Below are 27361 nucleotides of genomic sequence, written 5' to 3' on the forward strand. Positions count from 1 at the left end.
ACCCACAGCAGCCAGCAGGTGACACACACAATCACACAGCGACTGCATGCTCCAATGAGTATCAGAACTAGTAGGTAGGCTATATCGGACAAATTATAAACTCACTAAATGTATTTCAAATAGCCAACAGATGGCATTTAAGCCTCAACATTTCACTGACATAATCAAACCTCAGCTAGTGAGCACATATTCTGCCATTACTACCCACTAATTCATACATGGGCAAACTACGGCCCGCGGGCGCCACCTGTGTGGCCCGCGATGGAATTGCAAAAAAAAAAAAAAAAAAAAAAAAAATCACAGTGCACCTGAACGCAACATGCAAGATACCCGCTGAATAAATGTCCAAATGTTCATGTAATTCTGGCCAATACTCCACTTCTGTTATAGCATTTCAGTCTGGAATATGGAATATCTTTCAATAATCTTTATGACTAAAAGGCTACATTGAATTAGAAATTTAAATTATTAACTCATTGGTTTTGAATTTATTTAGCTTCAAGACTGCATTTTTGTTCGTGTGACCCTCAACACAGGCTTTGATCATCCCGGGCCACTTACTGATACTTATGCTTAAATTAACCCACTCATATTCTGATTTATTTCAAGAAAAACATTTTGGCTAGTGGAAATTCTAATTGGCTGGTAACTTTAAAATCTAGCAGCCATATTGGCAGGTGGTCAAAAAGGTTAATTTCAAGCCCTGAGAGCAGGTGGTGACATAGGAGTGAGTGAGAAAAGGATGAAATATTGGTGGTTAAAGGTCCCTTTCCGTGCAAAAGCTGTTTTTACTTGTAAATGCATATATACTGCTGTCAGCCCTCCCTGTAATGAGTGGTCACACGCTCAGAACTGCCACAGTTGGATTTGTCCCTATCCAGCGTCCCCCTGCAGTCTCCTCCAAGCCACACCCCCAAACGCTTCGTTTGCCCAGAGGGGAATCTGGGGGAATTGGGACGTCACTAGCTTCCTCCTGCATACTGCGCGGGTCTCTCTCACACAAGCTACCTGCACCATTTAGTCTATAGCCACAAAATTAACACTTCTAGCTGGAGCGACGCCAACTGTACGTGATCCAGCAACTGCAGAGGTGCATTCGGTAAGTCTAGGCATTTTGAGATGTCCTCTTTAGTGTAGTACCGTTAAGTTAACGATAACTCGCAACCTAGCGTGCTGGTCCACAGACGCTAATCTGATTGGCCGCTGGGAGCCTGGGGCGGGCTCTCCCTCAGCGGCCAATGGGAACTGTTAGTTCTGAATATATTATAGAAACAGGCCATTCTTGGGAAGCGACGAGATGAGGAAGTGAGAACTCCGTCACAACAAACGGGGTTGCTATATTTTCGACAGATTAATCCAGAATCATGTTTTATGGACCAGAGACACACGTTTTTAAGAGGTTACAGCTGCACGAATTGGGACCTTTAAGACTGAATAATGACATCACAACTGTTAATTTAAAATTAGTTATTCCTCTAAACGTGGCTTCAAATGCACCAAATTTTTCACGCTGGCGCCGTTCGGCCCTCAGCAAAACCTGGTAGCGAGGACATTTTTTGTGGCCCTCTCTATCATCAAAGTTACCTATCCATGGGTTACGGCATGACAATATTTGTTCGGCCGCCGGCAACAATCTGGGTTTCTCATGTGGCCCCCCATGAAAAATAATTGCCCACCCCTGCACTAATTGGTACCAATCCTATTCCATTACTATCCAGCCCAGCCTTTATAGAAAGCCAAAGTCAACGTCACTTCCTGCTTCAGCAGCATGCACAAGAGATTTCATCCGCATTTTATTTTTCCCCGACATTTCATAAAATGCTCATAAAGTTTTACTTGGTCAAACCAAACGATTCAACTATACTTAGAAACAGGAGACACCATAGAACATTTCACTCTTGAGAAAAACATAAATATATATTTTTTCAATGTTTGTTTTGTTCTAATCTCTTGGTGCGCATGCTGAAGGAGGAAGCAACGTTGCAAATTGGCTCGTTATAGTACTTAATCAACACAGAAAAGGTGCAGACAGAAAGATAGGTGCAAGCAATAAGGGGGGGGGGGAAACATTAAGATCACCCTTAAAATCACACACCTGCAGGTTTATTTATTTTTATTAGCATTTGTCTTTCTCTATGTCATATGGTAAATAAACCCTGGAGTCCTTGCAAAAATTAAATCCCCGGAAACCTACACCCGCCACCGTTCTTATACAACAAAAGTATCTCATAATGTGAAGAGTTCTCTCCGGTCACGTCCCGTACAAACGGAGAGCATCGAAAGCTCTCCGCGTGACCGACCAGGTTCTCTCGGCGGGGAGATCGACTGTGTTCTTTAGCTTTATAAAACAAAATGGGGGGCAGTAGTGTGAATACATCGGGGCCGTGGATGAACGGAGGCGCTTGGCAACATTATATACAAACAGGAAGTGGGAGACCAGGAGGGGGGGGGGGGGAGGTGGTGGCAGTGTAACTAACCGCACACCGTGACGGACGTCCTCCTCTTCTCGATGCCCACGTGGTCTCCCCGAGGGGACAGATCAGGCGCGTCCCTGTCCGCTCCACACGTCCCAGAATGCCTTGTGAGTGAGACCGCTGGGGGGGGGGGGGGGGGGGGGGGGGGGGGGCAGACGATGGGGACAGGTGCTGGGCTGTGGTGGAGCAGCGGGAGCCTGGGGGCGGGGCCAGTCCGTTCTCCACAACCGCAAACCAAAGAAAAAAAAGTGACACAGAGAAAGGCTGAAGAGAGGTTTGGCAAATTGAACAAGAACGGAACCGGCGGTCCACCTTTACACCCCCGGTTACAATCTGAGAAGACACACAACATGTTGCTTTTTTTCCTCATACATGTATAAGTACTGTATATGTATTCTTTATTGTTATTTTACAAGATTCCCTGATGGCCAGTGGAAAGAGAAACCGAGAAAATAAAAGTCGGGGAAAGGGCAGGCTGCCCAGTTTTACATAGAAACCAGGGATGGGAGAAGGGGAGCGCAGTGCCTGGATTTGTCCACAGGGAGGAGCACTTTGTGTCAGATCAACCCCAGTCAGATATGAAGAAAGGGGGCGGATGAAAGGGAGGGAGGGAGAGCAGAGAGGAGGAGGAGGAGGAGCCCAGTTTGAGGCTCCTGCGTGGGGCCGTTCTCAGCGGATGAGCTGGGCTGGTTGCTGGCTGGGCTGTAAAGAGTCTGTCATCCCCGGCCGGCACGGACCACCTCCCCTCTTCTCTCCCTGGTATGAACCACCTCCCCTCTTCTCTCCCCGGCACGGACCACCTTCCCTCTTCTCTGCCAGGCCCAGGTGACTCTGGACAGACAGGGGGACTGATGGTCAGCTCTCTCTGCAGGGAGGAGACAGAGATACATTGAGAAGGGCTCCGATATTAACTCATTGAGTGCCAGACACTTTTGGAAAACGGATGCTCCCAGTGCCAGAGTTTCAGAGCGTTTTCAGTGATTTCTCGAGGCCCACAGAATATTGTGTGATATTACTATGTAAACACCGAACACGCCCAAAGAACAATGAGACTCTCTTCTATCATCAGCAAAAAAAAGTTTATTGATATCATTTTCCGTTCTTTAGTTATGAGCCGGAGAAGATAGGTTGATTTCACCAAAAAGAGACGTTTCAAATTAGAAGCTGAGATAATCAGCCTTTTGTGAAATGAAGCATTTCAAGCACATGACTGACTGAAGCTAATATTTTCTGATGTAGTCACACCTCAAAAATAATTTCCTTCAATAAAACAGTGAAAACAAAGGAATTTTGTTTGGCAAAATAATATTTTTTAGCTGCAACCAGCAGCGCTGGCCCCTGCGTGCGCTGCTGGTTGCAGCTTCTTGCTGGTCTTGATTTACTGCTGGTGGGCATCAGATATTCTAGCTTGCGTTTGCCAATCCTGTCCTGCTGTCTGGGTCAGTGTTGTATGCTGCCCTGCGTGCCCCCCCCCCCCCCTTCAACTGCAAACCCCTCCTCAGTGGGTGTCTCTCTGGTGGCTCTCTGCTGCATTTGCTCTGTACTGAAAAGTGCGCTACATCCAGCTTTTTTACAGCGTTCCACGTGTATTTGTCACCGGCTCCCATGCTTCCAGTTGAGAATAATAACAACTCCACAACTAATCATGCGGATGGGCTATCGCAGCGGACACGATGGGGCTCAATTGTGGCAGCAGATTGGCTGCTGCAGGCACAGCTAACGTTATGCTTCATGCATATCGATGCATACGGATGCGATTTCCGTTTCCCCATGACTTCTGTTTTTTCCTCGCCTTTCTGTAATCTGGAGAGCACTGTCGCCACTTAATGGGTCCGTAAAATAGCTTTTACACATTCAACATCCACCATACTTTCACAGGAGATGGATCAGGCTTTGATCCACGTCCCACCATCAAAAAACGCAATTGACGACTTTAGTCGTCATTGGCACTGAACGTTACTATTTGAATTGACGACTATAGTCGTCATTGGCACTCAATGAGTTAAAGAAACACTGAGTTTTCACCACATAAACTCGAAGACAGCCATTCCCAACCAGTGGCATGGCATGGAAAACCTGATTAAATTGGCTCACCATCAGTTGAAAAATAGCCGATGACTGTCAATTGTTATTGTGTACAACATAGCAAGATCCTTTCTGTCTGGACTGACCTATGTTAGCTTCTTGGCTTTGTTGTAGAGAGAGTCAACCACTTTGCTCATGTTCTGAATGGTCTCCAGGGCTGCCTCGTACGTCTTGTCCACCAGCGGCTCGTCGAAGATGATCAGCACACCTTCGCCTTGGTCCAAAATACCTGTGGAGGAGGGTCAGAGGTAGAATGAGTGTCAAGTGATTGCAGGACCCCTCTGTCTCACCACTATGTGATACCTCTGTCTCACCACTATGTGATACCTCTGTCTCACCACTATGTGATACCTCTGTCTCACCACTATGTGATACCTCTGTCTCACCACTATGTGAGAGGTGTCTCACCACTATGTGATAGGTGTCTCAGCACTATGTGATAGGTGTCTCACCACTATGTGATAGGTGTCTCACCACTATGTGATAGGTGTCTCAGCACTATGTGATAGGTGTCTCAGCACTATGTGATAGGTGTCTCAGCACTATGTGATAGGTGTCTCACCACTATGTGATAGGTGTCTCACCACTATGTGATAGGTGTCTCACCACTATGTGATAGGTGTCTCACCACTATGTGATAGGTGTCTCAGCACTATGTGATAGGTGTCTCACCACTATGTGATAGGTGTCTCACCACTATGTGATAGGTGTCTCACCACTATGTGATAGGTGTCTCACCACTATGTGATAGGTGTCTCACCACTATGTGATAGGTGTCTCACCACTATGTGATAGGTGTCTCACCACTATGTGATAGGTGTCTCACCACTATGTGATAGGTGTCTCACCACTATGTGATAGGTGTCTCACCACTATGTGATAGGTGTCTCACCACTATGTGATAGGTGTCGGGGGTCAGACGGCACACTGTCCCATGCTTTTTGGTTTTGCCCGTCACTATCTGGATTCTGGGCAAAAAGATATTTGACTGGTACTCTAATGGCTCATTGCCACCACATATAACAGTACAGCTCTACTCGACCTGGTCTTACTCGTCTCTACTTGATATAGATTCTGTTTCCATAGCAAGTTTACTCGCCTCCGCCCACACCTGGTCGTCATAGCGACCGCATAGCGGTCCTCCGCCCATAGCCCAAGTAGGCTATAACGTATAACGTTAAAATTAAATCCATACACAGAACTTTTAAACTGTTTATGAAATACTGGTGCCTCTAAATGGCCTACAGTGTACATGGGCAAATGTGACAATCGGCCAGGAGAATGGATATCACTTTGTAGTTACTCAAACTCACATGCATGCGCTGCGCGGGGGACGGGAGTTGCGCTACAGGGAGAAGTGAAGCCTCTACCCCGGCGACCTCTCACCAGGCAAGACCGCGGCTTCACTAAACCCCCGCCTCCGGCCTAGCGGAGCCGACGCAGCACACAACTACAAAGAGCTTCCCGAGGAGCGGACTTTTTCTCTCTCAAAACAATTGAAAACCACCGCCATGTTAAAGCTGAGCAAGGAGATCGATTTTATTTCACCAGAGCCGAAGGCCCCACTAAACTGGTATCCAGCATTTACAGTAATACAGTAAACACGATTCTGCTTGCCTGACCAATCAGTCGTCTGCAGTGTTTTCACGTCACGGAGCGCTGGAACCTCAACAAAGCAGGGACCAAAACTAGCACGACTCAACCCCGACTCAACCCGGGCTGTCCACGTTTTTGATCGGTGGAATGAGACAAAAAAGCGAGACGAGCTGGGCGGGGCCGCGCTGATACCAGCGGTGGAAATGGGCCATAAGGCAGATAAAATAACCCTTCAGCCGGAGGCGGAACTCGCCATCTTCAGCTGCTCGGAATCCTCTCTGCTCCTCCCAACGGCTGTGCAACAATCTCTTACACAGGGGATGACTGTCGCCAAGAGACTCATTCTGAAGGAATTCAAGTCCCCCTCTCCACCTTCTTTTCAGTTCTGGTTGACGGACATGGTCTCAGCCATACGTATGGAGAGACTCCGGTTCCTGAGGACCAACTCACTTAAGAGATTTTCAACTATCTGGGACCCGTTCCTAGCTTACTTTGACGAGGTTAAAAGTGACTCGACCAGCATGGACCAGCATGGTCCATGCGGCTGGTAGCACCATGTTGTGCTGTTGGAATGTTTATAATAGATGTATGCTTTTTCTTTTCCTGTGTCTGAGCTTTTTTTTTATTTCATGTTCTGAAAAATCAAAAAATCAAATATTGGGAGGAAAAAGCGTTGCCTGCCATGTATGAGCAGTCACACCAAGCATTTACAATGATCTATTCTAATTCTGGACCTTTTACTCTTTTGTTAGGGCAGATGAGAACATCCAAACTCAGGTGTCGCCAAATAATCGAAGTGCCTGAAAATGAAAGTCTCAGTCTTCTTCCAAGCAAACTGCAGTGTGAGGTAGGGCATTCACGACTAGTGCATTTTACTAGTCGACTAGTCGTCCCTAAAGGTAGTCGACTAGTCTGAGTTTTTTTCTCACCGCAATAAAAATGCTCAACTCACGTCAAAAGGTCTCAAATACAACCAGGCAGCAGGGCTATTGAGATGCAGGCATAACTAGCTTGATTTCCAAAGCATTTGGCAATAAATTAGTATAAAACGGCATGGCTGATGGCTGTTTTCTCTAACGTTATATACTTTTATAATCCAGATAGGGCGAGGCTTCACACGCTAATGTTTCGTTGTTTTTCCACTTTTAATTTGAAGACGAAAAAAGGAAATGGTACGTGTGAAATGATAGAATTGACAGACCAGTGTCAATTCAATGTACTATCACACCATTTCCCTTTTCGGCCTTCAAATTAAAAGTGTGAAACTCAGCTAACAAAAACGTTGCATTATTCACAAAGAAATGGGTAACGTTACTTAAGTAATGACAGCTAGTCATTTAATAAAGCATGGTTAAAACAAACTCCACTTACACTTGAAGGTCTGCCATGCTGCTATCCTGCTGGCTGTGTAGTCCTGCTTTGGGGCGCGAGGAGAGGCTTTCCTAAATTAACGTTAGTTAGCAACCTAGCCTGGGCCGCTGTCCACATACAGTCCGGTAGGATGCTTCCTAGTATCCATCAAAAGTGACTTTCCTGACACCGTACAAACAACTGGCTGCACTAAAATGAAGTAGGCTAATGGTTTATGCTATTGAGTATTACTAAAATAAAAACGAAAAGTGATGTGAGGTTTGTTATTGTTGCACTCGTTCTTCTTCGTCGATTGGAAGGGTCGCAAATGGTCGCAAGGTACCCACAGCGCCCCCCCCCCCCCCCCCCCCAGTGGCAAGTGGCATATCTGCTGTACTGCATTATTAACACTGCACTGTGGAAAGAGGGGTAACCAAGAATGACCACTAGTCGACTACTAAGCACAGTGTCGACTAGTGGTTGGTTTTACTAGTCGACTAGTCGGTGAATGCCCTAGTGTGAGATTCATTTGAAATGCCAACATTATCTGAGACAACTCCAAAACACACTTGTATGGCTACAAGGAGTGCTTATATTCAGTAGGGCTGTGGCGATTCACTTATCTCCCGATTCGATACTATCACGATTCTTGGGTGCCGATTCGATTTATATTGCGAATCTGCGATTCTTAAGTATTGCGATTCTACGATTATTGCGATTCGATATTACGATTTATTGCGATTTTTGTTTATTTTTTTCTTTTATTTTTTCAGTTTGTTTGCTTTTTTACACTAGATTAGAACATGGGAAAAGTTGAATCATACACTAGAGACTGTATATTATATATCATGAGTAGGGCTGGGCGATATAGTTAAAAACAGGGGCGGACTGGGATCATAATTCAGGCCGGCATTAGATACCAAGCAGGCCAGGCCGATATGGGCCGACGCGCGTGAAATTTGGGCCGTTTGAAGCCCAATTTTGGCCGTTTGAAGCCAGATTTGGGTCGTTTGAAGTCCAATTTTACAATGAGATGCACCACTTTAACCCTGAAGTGTAATTATTACTTCAGACTAACTAATAAAGTAATAAAACCACTAGTAAACCAGTAGGCGGCGCCTGGCCTGCTGTTCAGTGAGTGGCCTGACTGCAAGCACCCAAAAAAAAAAAAAAAAAAAAAATTTTGCGATTATCGATTCTGGAATAAAAGATCAATCCAAAATATCGTGACATTAAAAATCACGATACTTAGGTGAATCGATTTTTTCCCCCACCCCTAATATTCAGCTATTTCTTCATGTGTTCTTAACTGATTTAAACACCAGAGAGTAAGGTTGGCAGGATGGACGATGGCATTGACCATCGTTGATGGACCTGACGCACGGGGGACATGGCTATTTGAATGACATCGCACAACCCTACCAGAGAGGGTTCATTATGTTCAAGAGAGTACACCACGCTTAACTCAAATCACAAGGTTTTGTTTGACAAGTATTTGAGGTACCTACCATGAAACTTTTCGTCCAGAATCATCTGCGATAGTTTCCTCTCCACATCTCCCTGCAAGGCAGACATATTGAGATCATAGGTTCAGACATATTGAGATCACAGGTTCAGACATATTGAGATCATAGGTTCAGACATATTGAGATCACAGGTTCAGACATATTGAGATCATAGGTTCAGACATATTGAGATCACAGGTTCAGACATATTGAGATCATAGGTTCAGACATATTGAGATCACAGGTTCAGACATATTGAGATCATAGGTTCAGACATATTGAGATCATAGGTTCAGACATATTGAGATCACAGGTTCAGACATATTGAGATCATAGGTTCAGACATATTGAGATCACAGGTTCAGACATATTGAGATCACAGGTTCAGACTACTTCCTTCACTGTGATCTATAGCTTACAAAGTGAAAAGCAAAGTGAAAACAAGGGCAGAATCTGACCTTGGAGAGTTTGATGAGCGTGGAAATGTGTGCTATCTGTCAGGAGAGAAGGGAGGAATGTAGCGTGATTAGAAACACTCAAGTGACAAAGTCTGGTATGCTTCCATACACTGAGACTAGGAATGCACCATACGCATCTTTTTCAGCCGATACCGATGACCGATAATTACCGGCTTCTCATGGCCGATATGATAACCGTTCAATTGTTGTATTTTATAGAGAAGTTCATAATAACTTATACTTAACAAAATGGCTTTTATAGAGCATTTTGCCTCAGAATACAAACGTAATGCTTTGACATAATCTGTCAAATCACACATGTATTAAATAGTTTATTAGTAGTAAAGTCACATGCATTAAATCGTTTATTAGTAGTAAAGTCTATCAGTCAATATAAAAATAAATTATTAGTTTTTAGTTACTTTTATATACTGTAACTGACAGCCTACAGTATGGCTGCTTAGTCTGCAGATAAAACACAATGACGTCTATCAGTCAATATAAAAATTAATTATTATTAGTTTTTAGTTACTTTTATATAACTGAAAGCCTACAGCATGGCTGCTTAGTCTGCAGATAAAACACAAAAGGCATATAGTAGACTGGTTCCTATAGCATTTTATGCTTAAAAGGTATCCAAAGGAGTTTTCCTTTCCTCGTTTTGTATATATATTATTATAGCTACGTATATCGGCTATATATAGCGGATACCGATAATAGCTGATAAAGATACATTTCCCATTATCGCAAAATAATTGATCGGTTTGATATATCGTGCATCCCTAACTGAGACCCCAGAAATGACAATGTTTGTGGAGGGATGCTGGTGGATTGACCTGGACCCTGGAGAAAGGTTCGATGACCCTAATGAGGTTCTGCTCCAGCAGGTTGTCATACAGCGTGGTCAGGTGGGTGCTGATGATGGGGTCGTCCCTCAGCTCTGCCTTGTACTCTGTTAGTGCCTTGAGAGAGGGGGCGGAGACACCACGCTTTCATTCAAAAGAGCGACTGATGGTAAAGGGCCAGCTACTGTAACACTTTATCCACATTATGAAACATGAAGTTTATTTGTTTTTGACACCGCTGAAAAATAATGTTCAGCCACAGCTTGTCCCGAGTCTAAACCAGGTCAATATACAGCAACGTCATTACTCTGGACACGTACCTTTTCAAAGTCTGCAAGTGACCTGTTCTTGCTGGCTTGTGCCACGCATTTCAGTGAGTCTGTCTGTAACAAAAGAAAAAAGGAATGATACAGTAGAAACAACAGATCATTTCAGTGAGCCTGTCTGTAAAAAAAACAACAGAGGAATGCTGTGTCATTGTTTAATAAGAGGAACGATAGGTCATAGTCGACTTGCATCTAGTTTGTTGTGTAGCTAAGCCTAGCCTAGCCTAGCAGATATTTATCTGATTTCAAGATTATGGATGATTCATTTGAATTCAATTGCCGCCCGTATGGAATAACGTCATATATGGATTAGAAGCAGCAGTGGGGGATACGTTAAGTTAAAGTTAAGTTAAGTTATCCTTTATTTATCCCCGTGGGGAAATTCATCCTCTGCATTTGACCCATCCTCTACTAGGAACCTTCCTAGAACTAGGAGCCGTGGGCAGCCACTGTACAGCGCCCGGGGACCAACTCCAGTTCTTTTGCCAGTGCCTTGGTCAGGGGCACTGACAGGAGTATTAACCCTAACATACATGTCTTTGATTGTGGGAGGAAACCGGAGCACCCGGAGAAAACCCACACGGACACGGGGAGAACATGTAAACTCCACACAGAAAGGACCAGGGATGGACCGGGGTTCGAACCCGGGACCTTCTTGCTGTGAGGCAACAGTGTTAACCACTGAGCCACCGTGCCGTCCCGTGGGGAGCTGCTGTCTATGTGACGGACAGCAAACAGAGCAGGCTGCCAGCAGCACGGAGGTACGTTGGATCACTCTTATTCTTGTTCTCTCTATGATATAATAAGCATATGAGCCGCTGTGTGTTGGAAAACAAGCCATTTACAAGAAATAAATACAAGCATTTCACATGCCCTGTTTTCAGGTCGCAGTTCAAAACTGTTTATCGTTTCTGCTGATGCTAATCAAACCAAATTTGTCAGGGTGACTTAAACATGTGTAAAGCTGGAAATAAGGTCCAGGGTGTAAAAAAAACAGAATAATGATCCTTTAAATATAAGAGCGATAAGGCAGGAACTTAAATTTAGATTACACGACAATACTACTCAGCAAAGCCTTATGCATTGATAAGACTGAACAGACAACAGGGTTATAGTAAACAGACAACTTTTTTTTCTGATTCCCCCCATTTTCTCCCCAATTGTACTTGGCCAAAAACCCCGATCGATGCTTCACCCTCTGCCGATCTGGGGAGAGCCGAAGACTAGCACCATGCTTCCTCCGAGACATGCGCAGTTGCCAGCCGCTTCTTTTCAACTGACAGCGTGGGGAGCTTCACCGGCAAGATGTAGCACATGGGAGGATCACGCTATTCTCACCAGTTCCCTTCCGCAGATAAACAGCCAACTTACTAAGAAAGTGTCAGGTTCATAAATGCATCCAACGGGACGGGCTCAGACAGAACGGGCTCGGGTCGGGCTTGTATTTTTTATCTATCTATCCATCCCTCCCTCCATCACTATGCATGTATATGTTGTGCAGGTGTGTTTAGAAAGAGTAAAGCTGCTGTGAGACTGCGCTTCATCAGGGATTCTGTCACAGCTCAGTCATACAGTTTGAAAACCACAACGACACAAAGACTCCTGATTACAAGACAGACAGTTGTGTCATCTGAAAAGAACAGCGATCTGATGACTTGTCAGGTAGGGCCTCCATGCCACAGGTTTGTTTTTGAGTGTGATCAGGGAATAAGGAGAGATACCTGTCTGCCGGCGTACCGCAGCGCTAGCTTGCCACTGATTAGATTCTGGACCTCGTCTAGCCTGAAATAGAGAAAAAACATACATCAGACCCAGCAGGACAAATAGCCCATGACCCATATTTTGGGTCCTGACCCAGCAGTTGAAAAGAAGAAGCTTCCGTCTAGACTGAACCAATTTTCTCAAGTTCTGAAAACCTTTTTTTCCAGATACAAGATTTCTGAAGGACAATGACTAGTACGTTTCCATGGACTGCAATATTCTGATATTAACCCGATTAAGACTATACTCTAAATAAGACACTGCCATGTAAACAGCATTTTCTGATGACCTTTTAACCCGAATAAGGTCATGGTCGAATGAAGACGTGGAGTATTTTGGATCTTAGTAGCATTATGGAAGTGTGTTGTAGACATGTAAACACCTTCATCACACTATGAGACAGCATTTTACAACATATGGCAGTCCAATTGGTTGACGATGCATGCGCTAGCTTCCAGCGAGTGTTGCGCAACTTGTTTCCAGAAGAAAAGATGACTGACAGCGGTAACAAGGTCTGCATCTGGGAGATTGTTGCTAAATTTGGTTGATCATGGACAGTATTTTACTGTGGTTTTTCAAAGCGCTGTAATCACGGTAATACGTTTGAATGATAATGAAAACTTTTACCGTGACGGAATTTAACACGGTTCATCATTTAAAACCGGTTATCACCAGCGGTAAAAAGACGTCCCAACATGTCCCTAACACGGTACAACATGTCCCTAACACGGTACAACATGTCCCTAACACGATGTCCCTAACACGGTACAACATGTCCCTAACACGGTACAACATGTCCCTAACACGATGTCCCTAACACGGTACAACATGTCCCTAACACGGTACAACATGTCCCTAACACGATGTCCCTAACACGGTACAACATGTCCCTAACACGGTACATGTCCCTAACACGGTACAACATGTCCCTAACACGGTACAACATGTCCCTAACACGATGTCCCTAACACGATGTCCCTAACACGGTACAACATGTCCCTAACACGATGTCCCTAACACGGTACAACATGTCCCTAACACGGTACAACATGTCCCTAACACGATGTCCCTAACACGATGTCCCTAACACGGTACAACATGTCCCTAACACGATGTCCCTAACACGGTACAACATGTCCCTAACACGGTACAACATGTCCCTAACACGGTACAACATGTCCCTAACACGGTACAACATGTCCCTAACACGGTACAACATGTCCCTAACACGATGTCCCTAACACGGTACAACATGTCCCTAACACGATGTCCCTAACACGGTACAACATGTCCCTAACACGATGTCCCTAACACGATGTCCCTAACACGGTACAACATGTCCCTAACACGATGTCCCTAACACGGTAGAAACAGTTTCAGGTGAAATCCAGGAGGGAAAGTCAGACGCAGCACGTAGGGACATGATGTGGCCGTGTCCTCAGTCATTAAGGGGACTGTGCTCTGTAGCATGTAAACAGGAATATGAATGGAATCCTATAAGCAGCTCATGTAAACACCTTCATCTAAATGCGGTCTTATTTACATGATGGCCAATAGTCAGATTATTGCAGTCCGTGGAAACATAGTCAATGTTAATTCGGCTAAATACGCATTTGTCAAAGCAGGGCTGCAGGATCAGAGCTGAAACTAGGGGTGCACAGATCGATCGGCACGCAATCTGTATCGGCCGATTTTGACCTCAAATATGCGATCGGCTGTTGCCGATATTTCGCCTGATTGCCGATATTTCTTTATTTATATATATATATATATATATATATATATATATATCGTAAATTCCGGACTATAAGCCGCGGCTTTTTTCCCGTTTTTTGGCCCCTGCGGCTTATATAACGGTGCGTCTTATCTATGGATTTTTTCAGAAAAAAAAAAAAAAAATACAAATAAAATCTCTCTTTTTTAGCACTCTTTCTAACTATAAATCCACTTCTGTTTTAATTTCCTCTCTTGCCCTCTTTTCACCACACCGCGGACACTGTGTGCACTGTAAAAATAAACAACGGTGGTGTTGTGTTATGTTGTTTTGTTGAAATGTTACGGTAATACGGTAAATGGGAGCTTCCTCAAACAGCCATCTCTTTCCCGACAATCCCCTCTGTGCGTGACCACTTACATATGGTAATTACGGTAAGCAAACGGCCACTCGGCCATCAACTCCCTCCCCCGACTACCAGGAGAAAATCACAAACTTCGGCGAATTCACACAAAGGAAGATCAAGGAATATTCCATCGAACCGGAGCAGATCATAAATATGGATGAAGTGCCTTTGACGTTCGACCTGCCACTCACTCGGACTGTTAACAAGAAGCGCCCTGGAGGATTCTTTCACCAAAAAAAAGCTTTGCTCGTTCTCGACAGCATGAGAACGAGCAGTAGAAGCAACACTCTCACTTACCATGGGGAAGGTACGCAGAAATTCACACGACGCAGCTTTCAAGTTGAAAGCAGTCAATCTCGCATTAAAAGAGGGAAACAGAGCAGCCGCGCGTAACCTGGGCATCGATGAGTCAATGGTGAGGCGTTGGACGGTGCAGCAGGAGGAACTGTCTCAGCACGGAATATTATAGGAGTGTGAAAACATCCACAATCACCAACGGGTTCCAAAACGCTGGACTGCTGCGGGATGAAGAGGATGACGCCGCCACAGCTGGCGCTGAGGGCCGTCAGAGGCTTCAGAGGCTGTTCGATGCCGACAGTGATGAAGAGGAGTTCGTTGGTTTTGAGTGACAATGAAGGAGAGAGGAGAGTGGTTGACGAAGCCACCCTGAACCTGTTCGTTTCCGACACTGAAGATGAGGACTTTGGTGGTTTCAGTACGCAGGAAGAAGAGGAAGACGAGGATTAGTGACTTGACTTCTCTGGTTACAGGTTTGCTGCACATATAGCCTATTGTTGTGTGATTTTGTCTGGGGATTAGTGACCTGACTTTTGTTTTGTTTTGTTGAAATGTTAATAAATGGGAGCTTCCCCAAACAGCCATCGCTTTCCCGACATTCCTCTCTGTGCACGAACCCTTTCATATGGTAATTAAACATCAAAACACCCGCGGCTTATAGACCGGTGCGGCTTATAGAAGAAAAAAATAGTCAATTTTGGTCCCGCGGCTTATAGACCGGTGCGTCTTATAGTCCGGAATTTACGGTATATATATATATTTATTTTTTTTATAAAAAAAAACCTACCACTAGGCTTTCCAACGATATAAAATAAAATACCAATTGCTATTATTAAAGGGGAGAAATAATCGACCGAAATAAAGTTTCAAAACTTTTTTTGAGGAGTTTATATATTGGTGATCGGTAATCGGTGATCGGTCGATGATCGGTTGGGCAGATATTTCCCATAGGCGATCGGCAATCGGTGATCGGTGGCAAAAAACGTGATCGGTGCACCCCTAGCTGAAACAATCAATGTGTCAAATGGATGGCGTATGGATACTTGTATGATGTGTGTTTGAGTGGAGCACTACTTACAAGCCCAGCATGATTTTACACAGCAGCATGTACTTGAGGGCTATGATGGCTCTGGGGCTGTCGATGGAGTCGTAGCCCTCGAACGCCTCGTAGAAGTAGGAGGAGGCCGTCTTCCAGTCCTTCTCCTCCGCCGCGTGAATGATCCCTGGAAACACACCCGCACGCACGCGCGCACACACACAAACACGCACGCACGCACACACACACACACACACAAACACACACACAAACACGCACGCAAACACACACACAAACGCACACAAACACGCACGCACACGCACGCACGCACACACACACACTCATGTTAATGGCAAAACCAGAAGACAGAAATGTCCACTTTCTTCAGCCAACAGGCTGTTCTGCTTGTGTTCCACTTGGGGCACTGTGCACGCACACGCATACGCACGCACGCACAAGCACGCGCGCACACACACACACACGCACACACACGCGCGCACACGCACAAGCACACGCACGAGGCACGTTCACAAGCTGGCTGCTTCAAATGGGAAGCAATAGGTAAAGGTTTGAATTTTGAGGACTTCAATTGCCGGAAAACTTTAATTCTTCCCACCGCCGGTATCGGGTCTACTCGCCTCGCATTTTTTGGTTTTCCACTGGGCACCGTCGTGGTTCCAGGGAGCCGAGCTGGTACCAAAAGGTGACGTGAAAAACACTGCAGACTACTGATTGGTCAAAGAGAATCGTGTTGCACAGCTAACGTTAGCTACCAGTTTGGTCTTGTGTGTAAGCTTAGGCTATTTCCCAAACTCTCATGGCTGCATATCTAGTACCTGCAGTTGTGCAGCAGATATGTTAACGGTGGTTTGGGCGAGTGCGTGTCCTTCTAGTCCCACCTGACTGCATGTCCAGTGCTGCCTGTAGTTTTGGCGGGCAGTAGATGGCGTTGGCGGTGGTCCTGGCGGAGGTGAGTGCGGCGCGGGCCTTGGGCAGGTTGCTGAGGCCGTGGTACGTCTTGCTCTCCAGGAGCTGCACCTCCACCAGCAGGGCCTTGTCGTCCATCTTCTTCAGCTCCTGCAGCAGCTGGGTCCCTGGGGAGGAGAGGGGGGGAGTGAGAGAGCCACATGACGTTTACCCTACCTTTGTTTCACACTGGCTCCCAATGGAGGAAAGTTGCCCCCCGCCACTTAGTTAGAGAATTTTAGCAAAATGCTTGGACCATCTGTGAAAAAATTTACTACCAATAGCTTTCTTCACCAATGTGTTCTTATAGGTGTCTAGAATCACCTCTCAATTAGTGCAAACCCAAATCCTCGTGGAAAATCCTGATTGATTATACACTGTGCTTTACATAACAATAACCAATATACCAATATCATATGGTCAGGGAGACATTTTTACTCAAAAATAATGTTTGGAATGGATTCAGCACCCCTGAAAACCCCTAGTTAGACACCCCACAAGTTCATTTTAGACTTTTAATTTTTATCATATTTTTCACCCAAGCCCTCGGGGCACCTTAACTTTGATTGGCTCTCCAGGATTTTCCAGGGGATTTGGGTTTGCACTAATTGAGAGGTGATTCTAGACACCTATAAGAACACATTGGTGAAGAAAGCTATTGGTAGTACATTTTTTCACAGATGGTCCAAGCATTTTGCTAAAATTCTCTAACTAACTAGAGGGCCGGGCACTTACCGTAAATTCCGGACTATAAGCCGCACCTTTTTTCCCGTTTTTTGGCCTTTTTTGGCCCCTGCGGCTTATATAACGGTGCGGCTTATCTATGGATTTTTTCAAAAAAAAAAAAAAAAAAAAAAAAATCTCTCTTTTTTAGCACTCTTTCTAACTATAAATCCACTTCTGTTTTAATTTCCTCTCTTTCCCTCTTTTCACCACACTGTATGACACTGTATGACACTGTGTGCACTGTAAATAACAACACAGGTGGTGTTGTGTTATGTTGTTTTGTTGAAATGTTAATAAATGGGAGCTTCCTCAAACAGCCATCTCTTTCCCGACAATCCCCTCTGTGCATGAACCCTTACATATGGTAATTAAACATTAAAACACAAAAAAAAAAAAAAAAAAAAAAAAACACCATTAAAACACCCGCGGCTTATAGTCCGGTGCGGCTTATATAAGAAAAAAATAGTCAACTTTGCAGGTGCGGCTTATACACCGGTGCGGCTTATAGTCCGGAATTTACGGTAATCACATTTTGTTTTCAAATATGATTTTCACTTTCCAAGATCATGAAAACAAGAAAATCGAGATGACGCAATTGTTGTGCCACATTCCTTAGCAATATTGTTCTCGTTTTGTCTTGTGTTGTGATATTTGGTTTCTTTATTTGTTGACAGTTTTGCAGTCTGCCCTAAGCAGGGAGAGGTCAAGAAAGGAAGGGAACAGCATATCAACCTCTCAGTCCTTTATGTATTCATACTGCTCATCCTAATGTAATGCACATGTAAAAACACACACACACACACTGACGATAATATTTTAATCGCAATATTTGGGTGGCACGATATCGCGATATAACATTTTGGATATCTCCCAACCCTAGTCGACAGGAAAGGTAAAACAAATTAATTGGTGTAAAACGAGACAATTACATCAAATAAATCCCATGTATCTCACCAAGTTGTAGTGCCTCCTGGTAGCACTTTGTGTCATAATAGAGTGAGATGAGACGACCCTGGGGAGAGGGAGAGAGAGACAGACACAGAGAGAGCATTGAGCTATATTAAATATGGAGGGATGGTGGCTATCTCCGCCCAGCAGGGTCGAGTGAAGCCAAAATCCTGCCAGATCAGTGAACCAGATTCTGCGCAGTAGCTCCGTTGAGTTAGAACCTCTGTGAGGTCGCCGCCCCTCTGAACTTTCTTATGTAGAGCTGCTGTTTCTAGATTTGCGCACAGTGCGTTGTGTATTTATATACAGTCTAGCTCTGTCAATATGGCACTTTAAGTTGTAATATTTTTTGTCTCGCCAAAAGTAACCAGGAACATTCCCACTATGAGATCAGTTTGAGATCATGTTCCATAACAATTGATAACAGTCTCCCAGTCAGACTGCAGCAGCTCACATACATTGCTCTCCCCCCTCCTCTCTGCCTTTCCTCTTTCCCTGAGTATAAAGCCTATGTCAAATTGTGACATCGCCACTGAATATTTGGACTCTGTACATTAATTATGATGGTACATTGAGAATTCAGTCCTTTGGCAATGCAGTTTGCCAAAGGACTGTATGGCTTTAAATATACTTTTAGAAGACACTTCCTGGACTCTTGGTTTCCATTCATTTGGTTTATATAAGCTGTTTGAATCATTATAATGAGGATGAGGAGTGGTGAAATTCCATTCTACAACAGTAAGGATACAAATCTGATTGAAAACCGGTAAAGCCATCCTTTAAGTTGTGTTTCTTATGAGAATTTGCCCATTGAGTTTTTTGTATTATTCTTAATTTATGTTATGTTTTTTCTTTCATCTTGTTCTTGTTTTATTTTGTTTTTAAACTTGTTTTTTTTACATGTTCGAAATAAAGATTTTCAATCAATTCAATCAATCAATTAATTTTTTTGCACCATATGATACCAAACAAAGTAGACAATAAGAAGAGTAAATATTTACAGTGCACAGAAACTTGGATAAATACACAATATACAATAAATAGAATAAATGTATTTTAAATTGTAATCCTGCTAGTAATCCCAATTTTCACTAAATGTAAATGTAATCTTGATTACATATTTTGTTCTGTAATTGTATGGAGATTACAGTTACTTTCTTGTATCCTCCCGATTACATGTAATCAGTTACTTTCCCAAGCCTGGACTCACCTCTAAGGCCTGTCTGAGGAAGGTCCTCTTCTCAGCCTTGGCCCACTCGATGCACTCCAGACAGAGGTTCACCTCCTGGCCAGTGGCCGCCTCCATGTCCAGGAAGAGGTCCAGCAGGGAGCGGACCAGCCGGGCCGCCTTGGCTTTGGAGATGGAGTTCAGGAACGGGCGCACATACTTCAGCAGACCCCCGAGCTCTGGAGGAGGGTGGGAGGGGAGAGAGAGATATAAGGGGGGAGTGAGTGCTTCAGCAGACCCCCGAGCTCTGGAGGAGGGTGGGAGGGGAGAGAGAGATATAAGGGGGGAGTGAGTGCTTCAGCAGACCCCCGAGCTCTGGAGGAGGGTGGGAGGGGAGAGAGAGATATAAGGGGGGAGTGAGTGCTTCAGCAGACCCCCGAGCTCTGGAGGAGGGTGGGAGGGGAGAGAGAGATATAAGGGGGGAGTGAGTGCTTCAGCAGACCCCCGAGCTCTGGAGGAGGGTGGGAGGGGAGAGAGAGATAAGGGGGAAGTGAGTGCTGTATAGAAAAGGGTTGAGCACTGAGAAAATGACTTTTTGGTCTATCCGCCACAGAGGCGAGTGAATCCGAAAATCTCACTAGCATAAAAGATGTCTATAGAAACTAGAACGACCGCAACGCGGACTTATGCCTCCGCCATTAGTTCATTCTGGAGTCCAAATCGCCATTTGAGGCAAATTGGAAGAGATTCCGTCAAGGCGCTCCTGTGATGTTGCGTTACAGAGCTTGGAAATTGGGTGTGTGAGAGGTCACAGTGACCTTGAACTTTGACCACCAAAATCTAATCAGTTCATCCTTGAGTCCAAGTCGATGTTTGAGACAAGTTTTATTAAATTCTGTCAAGGCATTCGTGAGATATCGCGTTAACAAGCTGGAAAATGGCGTTTGAGAGGTCAGTGACCTTGGCCTTTGACCAGCAAAATGTAATCAGTTCATCCTTGAGTCCAAGTCGATGTTTGAGACAAGTTTGATGAAATTCCGTCAAGGCATTCGTGAGATATCGCGTTAACAAGCTGGAAAATGGCGTTTGAGAGGTCACAGTGACCTTGACCTTTGACTTTTGACCACCAAAATCTAATCAGCTCATCCTTGAGTCTAAGTAGATGTTTGAGGCAAATTTGATGAAATTCCGTCAAGGTATTCATGAGATATCACGTTAACAAGCTGGAAAATGGCGTTTGAGAGGTCACAGTGACCTTGACCTTTGACCACCAAAATGTAATCAGTTCATCCTTGAGTCCAAGTTGATGTTTGAGACAAGTTTGATTAAATTCCGTCAAGGCATTCCTGAGATATCGCGTTAACAAGCTTGAAAATGGCGTTCGAGAGGTCACAGTGACCTTGACCTTTGACCACCAAAATCTAATCAGATCATCCTTGAGTCTAAGTCTATGTTTGAGGCAAATTTGATGAAATTCCGTCCAGGCGTTCCTCAGATATCGCTTTAACAAACATCGGACGGACGGACGGACGGACGTACGGACGGACGTACGTACGGACGTACGTACGGACGGACAACCCGGATCCATAATGCCTCCGGCCTGGCTATCGCCGGCGGAGGCATAAAAAAGACACCCAGGTGTTGAAGTAAGCAGTTAGGGGTGTCAAAAATAATCGATTATAAGATGCATCGCGATGCGGACGTGCACGATTCTGCATCGATTCACAAATGTCAAAAATCGATTATAAAAAAAAAATAATAATAATAAAATAAAATATAATGGAAGTACATGCAGTTGTTTATTTTAATTATGGATCATAATACAATGCAATTCCAAATGCACTTTTATTTTAAAAGTAGCCACACAGTGAGAAAAAAGAAAGTGAGAAAAAATAAATCATGTATTGCGGAAAAAAGTGATGCATCGATTTAAGATGCATCGAGATGCATCGATAATCGTAATCGAATCGAATCTTAGCCCTCTGAATCGTAATCGAATCAAATCGTGAGGCCAGTGAAGATTCACAGCCCTATAAGCAGTACAGGTTTGTGCAGGTCAGACCCTATACCAGAGTCCTGCACCGGGTCGGTGTAAATTGGTGGGTCGGGCCGCGGGTAAAAATGAACTAAATGCGGACGGGGGGCGGGTGGAACAACGACAACGTATGAGCCATGTATGTTTTTCTGTTGCACTCAGACTGAGGCAGGGGGTGTATCTGGCAGGGGGTGTGTCTGGCAGGGGGTGTGTCTGGCAGGGGGGGTCTGCTGCTGTTATGATCGGCCAGAGAGAGAGAGGTGACGTAGAACCCTTGCTATATATATGAGAATTAACTGACGTCATATCTGACGTCATTACGGACGTCATACTAAGACTTTGACTGACCACGTCATACTAGAACTTGATTCACGTCAGGGGTGATCGGATTAGATTATGCACGAATGGCCTTCTGCTTGAACTATGGTCTAGAGACCTCACTTCAATCATGAGAGGCCAGTTCGTAGGATTTAACAAACTTTATTTAGCAATCGGCATGCATGGCAAATGCTTTGGCGCATGACTCCATTAGCCAGTGGCGCTGCTCTTGAGGCAAGAGGAGGGCATCTGCTTAGGCTAGGAGATGTCTGGCAGGGGGTGTGTCTGGCAGCTGGTCTGACTGGAAGAGGAGAAAAGTTTCTGACGCACGTTTTCCGCTTTGTTTACATAACCGGCATGTATGCGCATACCGTGCATTCATTGTGTGACGCTATATGGACGGGGGGGTCAAGGTGATTGATTGGAGACAATACAAGTCGGACAGATAATATAGTAGGCTAACGTTAGCCTCCACTACAGTCAAACATACTGTTTTCATAGCAACAGGCAACAACATGTCATGGATGGATAGCGTGAAAGTGGAGCGGTCTCATCCCAACGTGGATTTACGTTCCTGCAACAGCAATCATAAAGGCAGTATGGATTATACCGGACATATTGGAAATAGCTGGTAAGTCACTTTGCTTGCTGTAACTGTCTGTGTCTGATTATAGCAGAGCTATCCAGCTGGTTAGTGAGCTAGCAGCTGCTAAAAGCTAATTAACGTACATCAGCTGACGAGTCTCAGCCAGAAAGACTGCTGTTCGCCTCCCGTGTGAAACGGTGGCAGTTTCGTTAGGGTCACTACAAAATGTTTGCACTGCAGATTAACGGTTATTATATATATGCGGTTCCGGATCGGGCCGCGGGTCTCATGTCTGCGGGGCGGGGTGGGTTGCGGTACTGATTGATCATATGTGCGGGTTCGCGTAGCGGGGTCGGTACTACACGTTAGGGCTGCACGATATGAGGAAAAGCTGCGATGTGCGATAACACTGTTCAATATTGCGATGACGATATGACCTGCGATAAGTAAAAAAAGCTATAAACAAAAATATTAATGGCCAAATCTGCAAATTTCTAATTCAAACGTAATTAATCACGATGGCCCGATGTAGAAGGCTCAGAGGTCCGCCTCCCCTCCGCTATACTGCTTCTCTAACATACTAGGGATGCGCTTGTTTAACACCGCCCGCACATCATGTTGAGCAGTTTGCCTTTTTTATTATTCAATCTGCAAATGTTTAATTCAATCAGGTCATTAAAATAAAAAATAAAACGATGGTCGAATGTAGAAGGTTCAGTGGTCGATGGAGGTTAGCAACCATAATGTGCAGAGTTTGACACTAGACATGAAAGACACATGAAAGAGCATTAGCTCTTCCTGTAACGTAACGTTTTTTTCATTGCGATGACACGTGCATCGCGCATGTTCATATCGCCATGACGATGAAAATAAGATTAATCGTGCAGCCCTGATAGATAGATAGATAGATAGATAGATATAGATAGATCGATCAGACAGACAGACATTGTAGCTTTGCGTCTGGCTATAACGTGTAGGAAGGAGGAAGACTGGAAACGACGAACGGGTTTATTCCCTGTTGCAGCAAAACGCAGAAGAAGACTAAAATTCCCTGCCGCAGCAAAACGCAGAAGAAGACTAAAACAGAGCGTTTCAGACAGAGGGTGAACTGAAGGGGGTCGTGAGAGCCAGTACAAGATAAACAATGAGTTTTTTGAACTATGAATGGTACTCTAGTGTGGGCCAACAATAAATTAAGAATACATTATATTAGCAAAATATAGGCCCTTTAAAACAATAACTCCAAACTTTTTGAGTTGAAGCAACTAGGGTTTCCGGTGTTAACTGTGTCTCATCTGATCCTAGCGAAACCTTCAGATTGCAGAAATAAGGTGAGTTTAATGCACGTCACGGGATTCCAAAGGCGCTTTTCCAGCAAGCAGTCAGGCGAGCTGAGAGAACTGCACCCGAGGGCTAGTTTAGTTCATTCAGCAGGGGGAGCGCTTGATCACTGGTTGCTTGAAACCCACCAATACAAACCACCTGCACCTCCTCAACCAATACAAACCACCTGCCTGCACCTCCTCAACCAATACAAACCACCTGCACCTCCTCAACCAATACAAACCACCTGCACCTCCTCAACAATACAAACCACCTGCCTGCACCTCCTCAACAATACAAACCACCTGCCTGCACCTCCTCAACCAATACAAACCACCTGCCTGCACCTCCTCAACAATACAAACCACCTGCACCTCCTCAACCAATACAAACCACCTGCACCTCCTCAACAATACAAACCACCTGCACCTCCTCAACCAATACAAACCACCTGCACCTCCTCAACCAATACAAACCACCTGCCTGCACCTCCTCAACCAATACAAACCACCTGCACCTCCTCAACCAATACAAACCACCTGCACCTCCTCAACCAATACAAACCACCTGCACCTCCTCAACCAATACAAACCACCTGCCTGCACCTCCTCAACAATACAAACCACCTGCACCTCCTCAACCAATACAAACCACCTGCCTGCACCTCCTCAACCAATACAAACCACCTGCACCTCCTCAACCAATACAAACCACCTGCACCTCCTCAACAATACAAACCACCTGCACCTCCTCAACCAATACAAACCACCTGCACCTCCTCAACAATACAAACCACCTGCCTGCACCTCCTCAACAATACAAACCACCTGCCTGCACCTCCTCAACCAATACAAACCACCTGCACCTCCTCAACCAATACAAACCACCTGCACCTCCTCGACCAATACAAACCACCTGCACCTCCTCAACCAATACAAACCACCTGCCTGCACCTCCTCAACCAATACAAACCACCTGCACCTCCTCAACCAATACAAACCACCTGCACCTCCTCGACCAATACAAACCACCTGCACCTCCTCGACCAATACAAACCACCTGCACCTCCTCAACCAATACAAACCACCTGCCTGCACCTCCTCAACCAATACAAACCACCTGCACCTCCTCAACCAATACAAACCACCTGCACCTCCTCGACCAATACAAACCACCTGCACCTCCTCGACCAATACAAACCACCTGCACCTCCTCAACCAATACAAACCACCTGCCTGCACCTCCTCGACCAATACAAACCACCTGCACCTCCTCGACCAATACAAACCACCTGCACCTCCTCAACCAATACAAACCACCTGCCTGCACCTCCTCGACCAATACAAACCACCTGCCTGCACCTCCTCAACCAATACAAACCACCTGCACCTCCTCGCTGGCATTGCCCCCACTGACACCAGACGGGAAGTTACCAGCAGAGTTGAGATGACAAAAACCCCTAGTGATGAACGCCACCTTCTCTATGGAGGTCAACCCCCGGCTCAATGACTGAAGTCAAGAAGAAGCTTTCTCAGCCATGTCCAGCCACTAACAACATCTCTCAAGAAACCAGACTCCAGCTCTGCATGAAAAAGCTGCAGGATGACCCCCATCCAACTGACATGTGAATCCCTCCTGCTGAAGACCTTCCTCCTCCTGGCTCTGAAGCACCTCGGGTTCAGTGGAAGACACTCAACTGCCTGAGAACAAGAACGCGATGATCTAATAAGCTGCTCAGATCAGATGGGGCTACAAGACCGGCCCAACCACCTGTGAATGTGGAGAAGCAGACCACACTATGGGGCACTGCCTTGTCTGCCCTCTACCCAACCCTTGCAGCTCAAAATACCTCGCAGAGTTCAATAAAAATGCAAAGAACTGTGTAAAGAAATGGGAAACTGTCATATAACCATCACGCTTCGAAGAAACGAAAAGGAGACCACGCAGGGCGAGCAGCAGAATCCATGTCAACATAAGTCAGGATTCCTCCATTGAAAACAAGGTGCTCCAATAATAAATAAATAAATAATGACAACAACAATAATAATAATAATAATAATAATAATAATAAAATTGTGGACGGAGAGTTTAAATAAATTGCCATAACCTCATTCAACCTCCAGCCTAAAGCCAGTGAGAGAAGTTTGACCCATGGGCCTGAAAATGTGAATGTTGGATGGCCCCTCCAAAGAGTCAAAGGGGTAAATATACGATGACAGGTACCTGCCGCCTGTCCCGTCTTGGCCAGCAGCCCACCCAGCTCCAGGATGCTCTGCTCTTTAACACGCACCGCCTCCTCATCACTCTCCTGGATGTCCCGCTTCACTACAAAACACACACACACACACACACAAATACACTGTAATTAGATCCGTAGTGGCAGAAATCACAGACGCATATAAACAGTGAAAATGCTGATGTGTTCGCTCACATACACTGTCTATCACTTTCTCTCTGGGTTAGAGTCAAGCTTAAAATCAAGTTGTGTCAAAGCTATGCTGGGGTAGATGGCAATCAGCCAGGTGGCTATAGAAGTGTAATATTGGAATTATCAAATAAAATAAGCGGTGACAAATAACGTTAGCTAGCTAGCTAAACGTGAACATCAATATGAACGATCATAGTATGGCGCGTAGTAGACGTGGCGGCAAGGTTAACGTTATTTTCAGTTTTTCGCTCATGTTTTTACACAGCCCACTAGTTCATGTTCACATTCATGTCATATAGCCGGTCGGCCTGGCAAGAGGAGCAAACTGCTAACGGCACTGCCTGCATGCTAACGTTAACTAGCGAACTGTCACCCAAGTTCCTGTCAATGAATGAGCCACATTAGCTTGCCTGGCTAACCGGTATGCTGCTAGCCGGCTAGGCTAGCCCACTCACTGCTGCTGACTCACTGTGCAGGCAAGGAGTAAAGACACGGCCAGCACCAGGCTAGCTCACTGCGCTGCTAACTAGCTAGCTAATAGCAAAACTAACGCTAGCTACTTCAACTGCTCAGCATCTGATAGAGAGCTTTTAGTGCCTGCGCGTCAAACGCATGTCTCTAGTACGGTACAGTGGCGACCATATTTACCTATTGAGTGTAAAATATCAATAGAGGCATTCCGGTCTGTTCCGAGAAGAGACTGTGCTCTCTGAAACTCAGCCACTGCTGCGGCTGCCATCTTTCCTCTGTTCTCTCCACTCCGCTGTCTGTCGGGACGGGTTTCCGCTCAGGTCCTTCACATTGCTGGAGCAACGCTGCCACCTGTCGACAGGTCGGTGTCACTGCACCTCCCACGGACGTCTCTTGGACCCTGGTTACTTGGACCCAAAGCTGGGAATATTTTTGTATTGCTACTCTGCTAGATAGATTGCCAGGTCGCCATTGTAAATAAGAATTTGTTCTTAATGACTTACCTGGTTAAATAAAGGTTAAATAAAAAAGATGTGTTT

General features: G+C 45.1%; 1 protein-coding gene across 1 annotated transcript; it reads right to left on the reverse strand.

Annotated features, from left to right (window-relative positions):
- Positions 1-2654: 2654 nt before the first annotated feature.
- Positions 2655-27108, reverse strand: LOC310787523 (26S proteasome non-ATPase regulatory subunit 11A). Its single transcript, XM_083648965.1, has 13 exons — positions 27000-27108; positions 26147-26248; positions 19704-19900; positions 18500-18557; positions 16753-16947; positions 15896-16040; positions 12361-12421; positions 10634-10696; positions 10305-10430; positions 9469-9504; positions 9014-9065; positions 4646-4788; positions 2655-3339 (listed from the first exon to the last, which is right to left on the reverse strand). Exons 1-12 carry the CDS (start codon positions 27088-27090, stop codon positions 4646-4648), a joined length of 1269 nt encoding a protein of 422 aa, XP_083505091.1. The 5' UTR covers positions 27091-27108; the 3' UTR covers positions 2655-3339.
- Positions 27109-27361: the final 253 nt, after the last annotated feature.

This window comes from Poromitra crassiceps (assembly GCF_964638095.1).
Source record: "Poromitra crassiceps genome assembly, chromosome: 13".
In the NCBI taxonomy this organism is placed as follows: domain Eukaryota; kingdom Metazoa; phylum Chordata; class Actinopteri; order Beryciformes; family Melamphaidae; genus Poromitra; species Poromitra crassiceps.

What these genes read in the sequence shown, in the direction of transcription:
- LOC310787523 (XM_083648965.1), bottom strand. Translation starts at nt 27,090, where the DNA reads ATGGCAGCCGCAGCAGTGGCTGAGTTTCAGAGAGCACAGTCTCTTCTC. An exon ending in AACCTTTCTCCAGGGTCCAG is followed by an intron (nt 9,505 to 10,304) that starts GTCAATCCACCA and finishes CTCTCCTGACAG; the next exon opens with ATAGCACACATTTCCACGCT. An exon ending in CGCTCATCAAACTCTCCAAG is followed by an intron (nt 9,066 to 9,468) that starts GTCAGATTCTGC and finishes TCTGCCTTGCAG; the next exon opens with GGAGATGTGGAGAGGAAACT.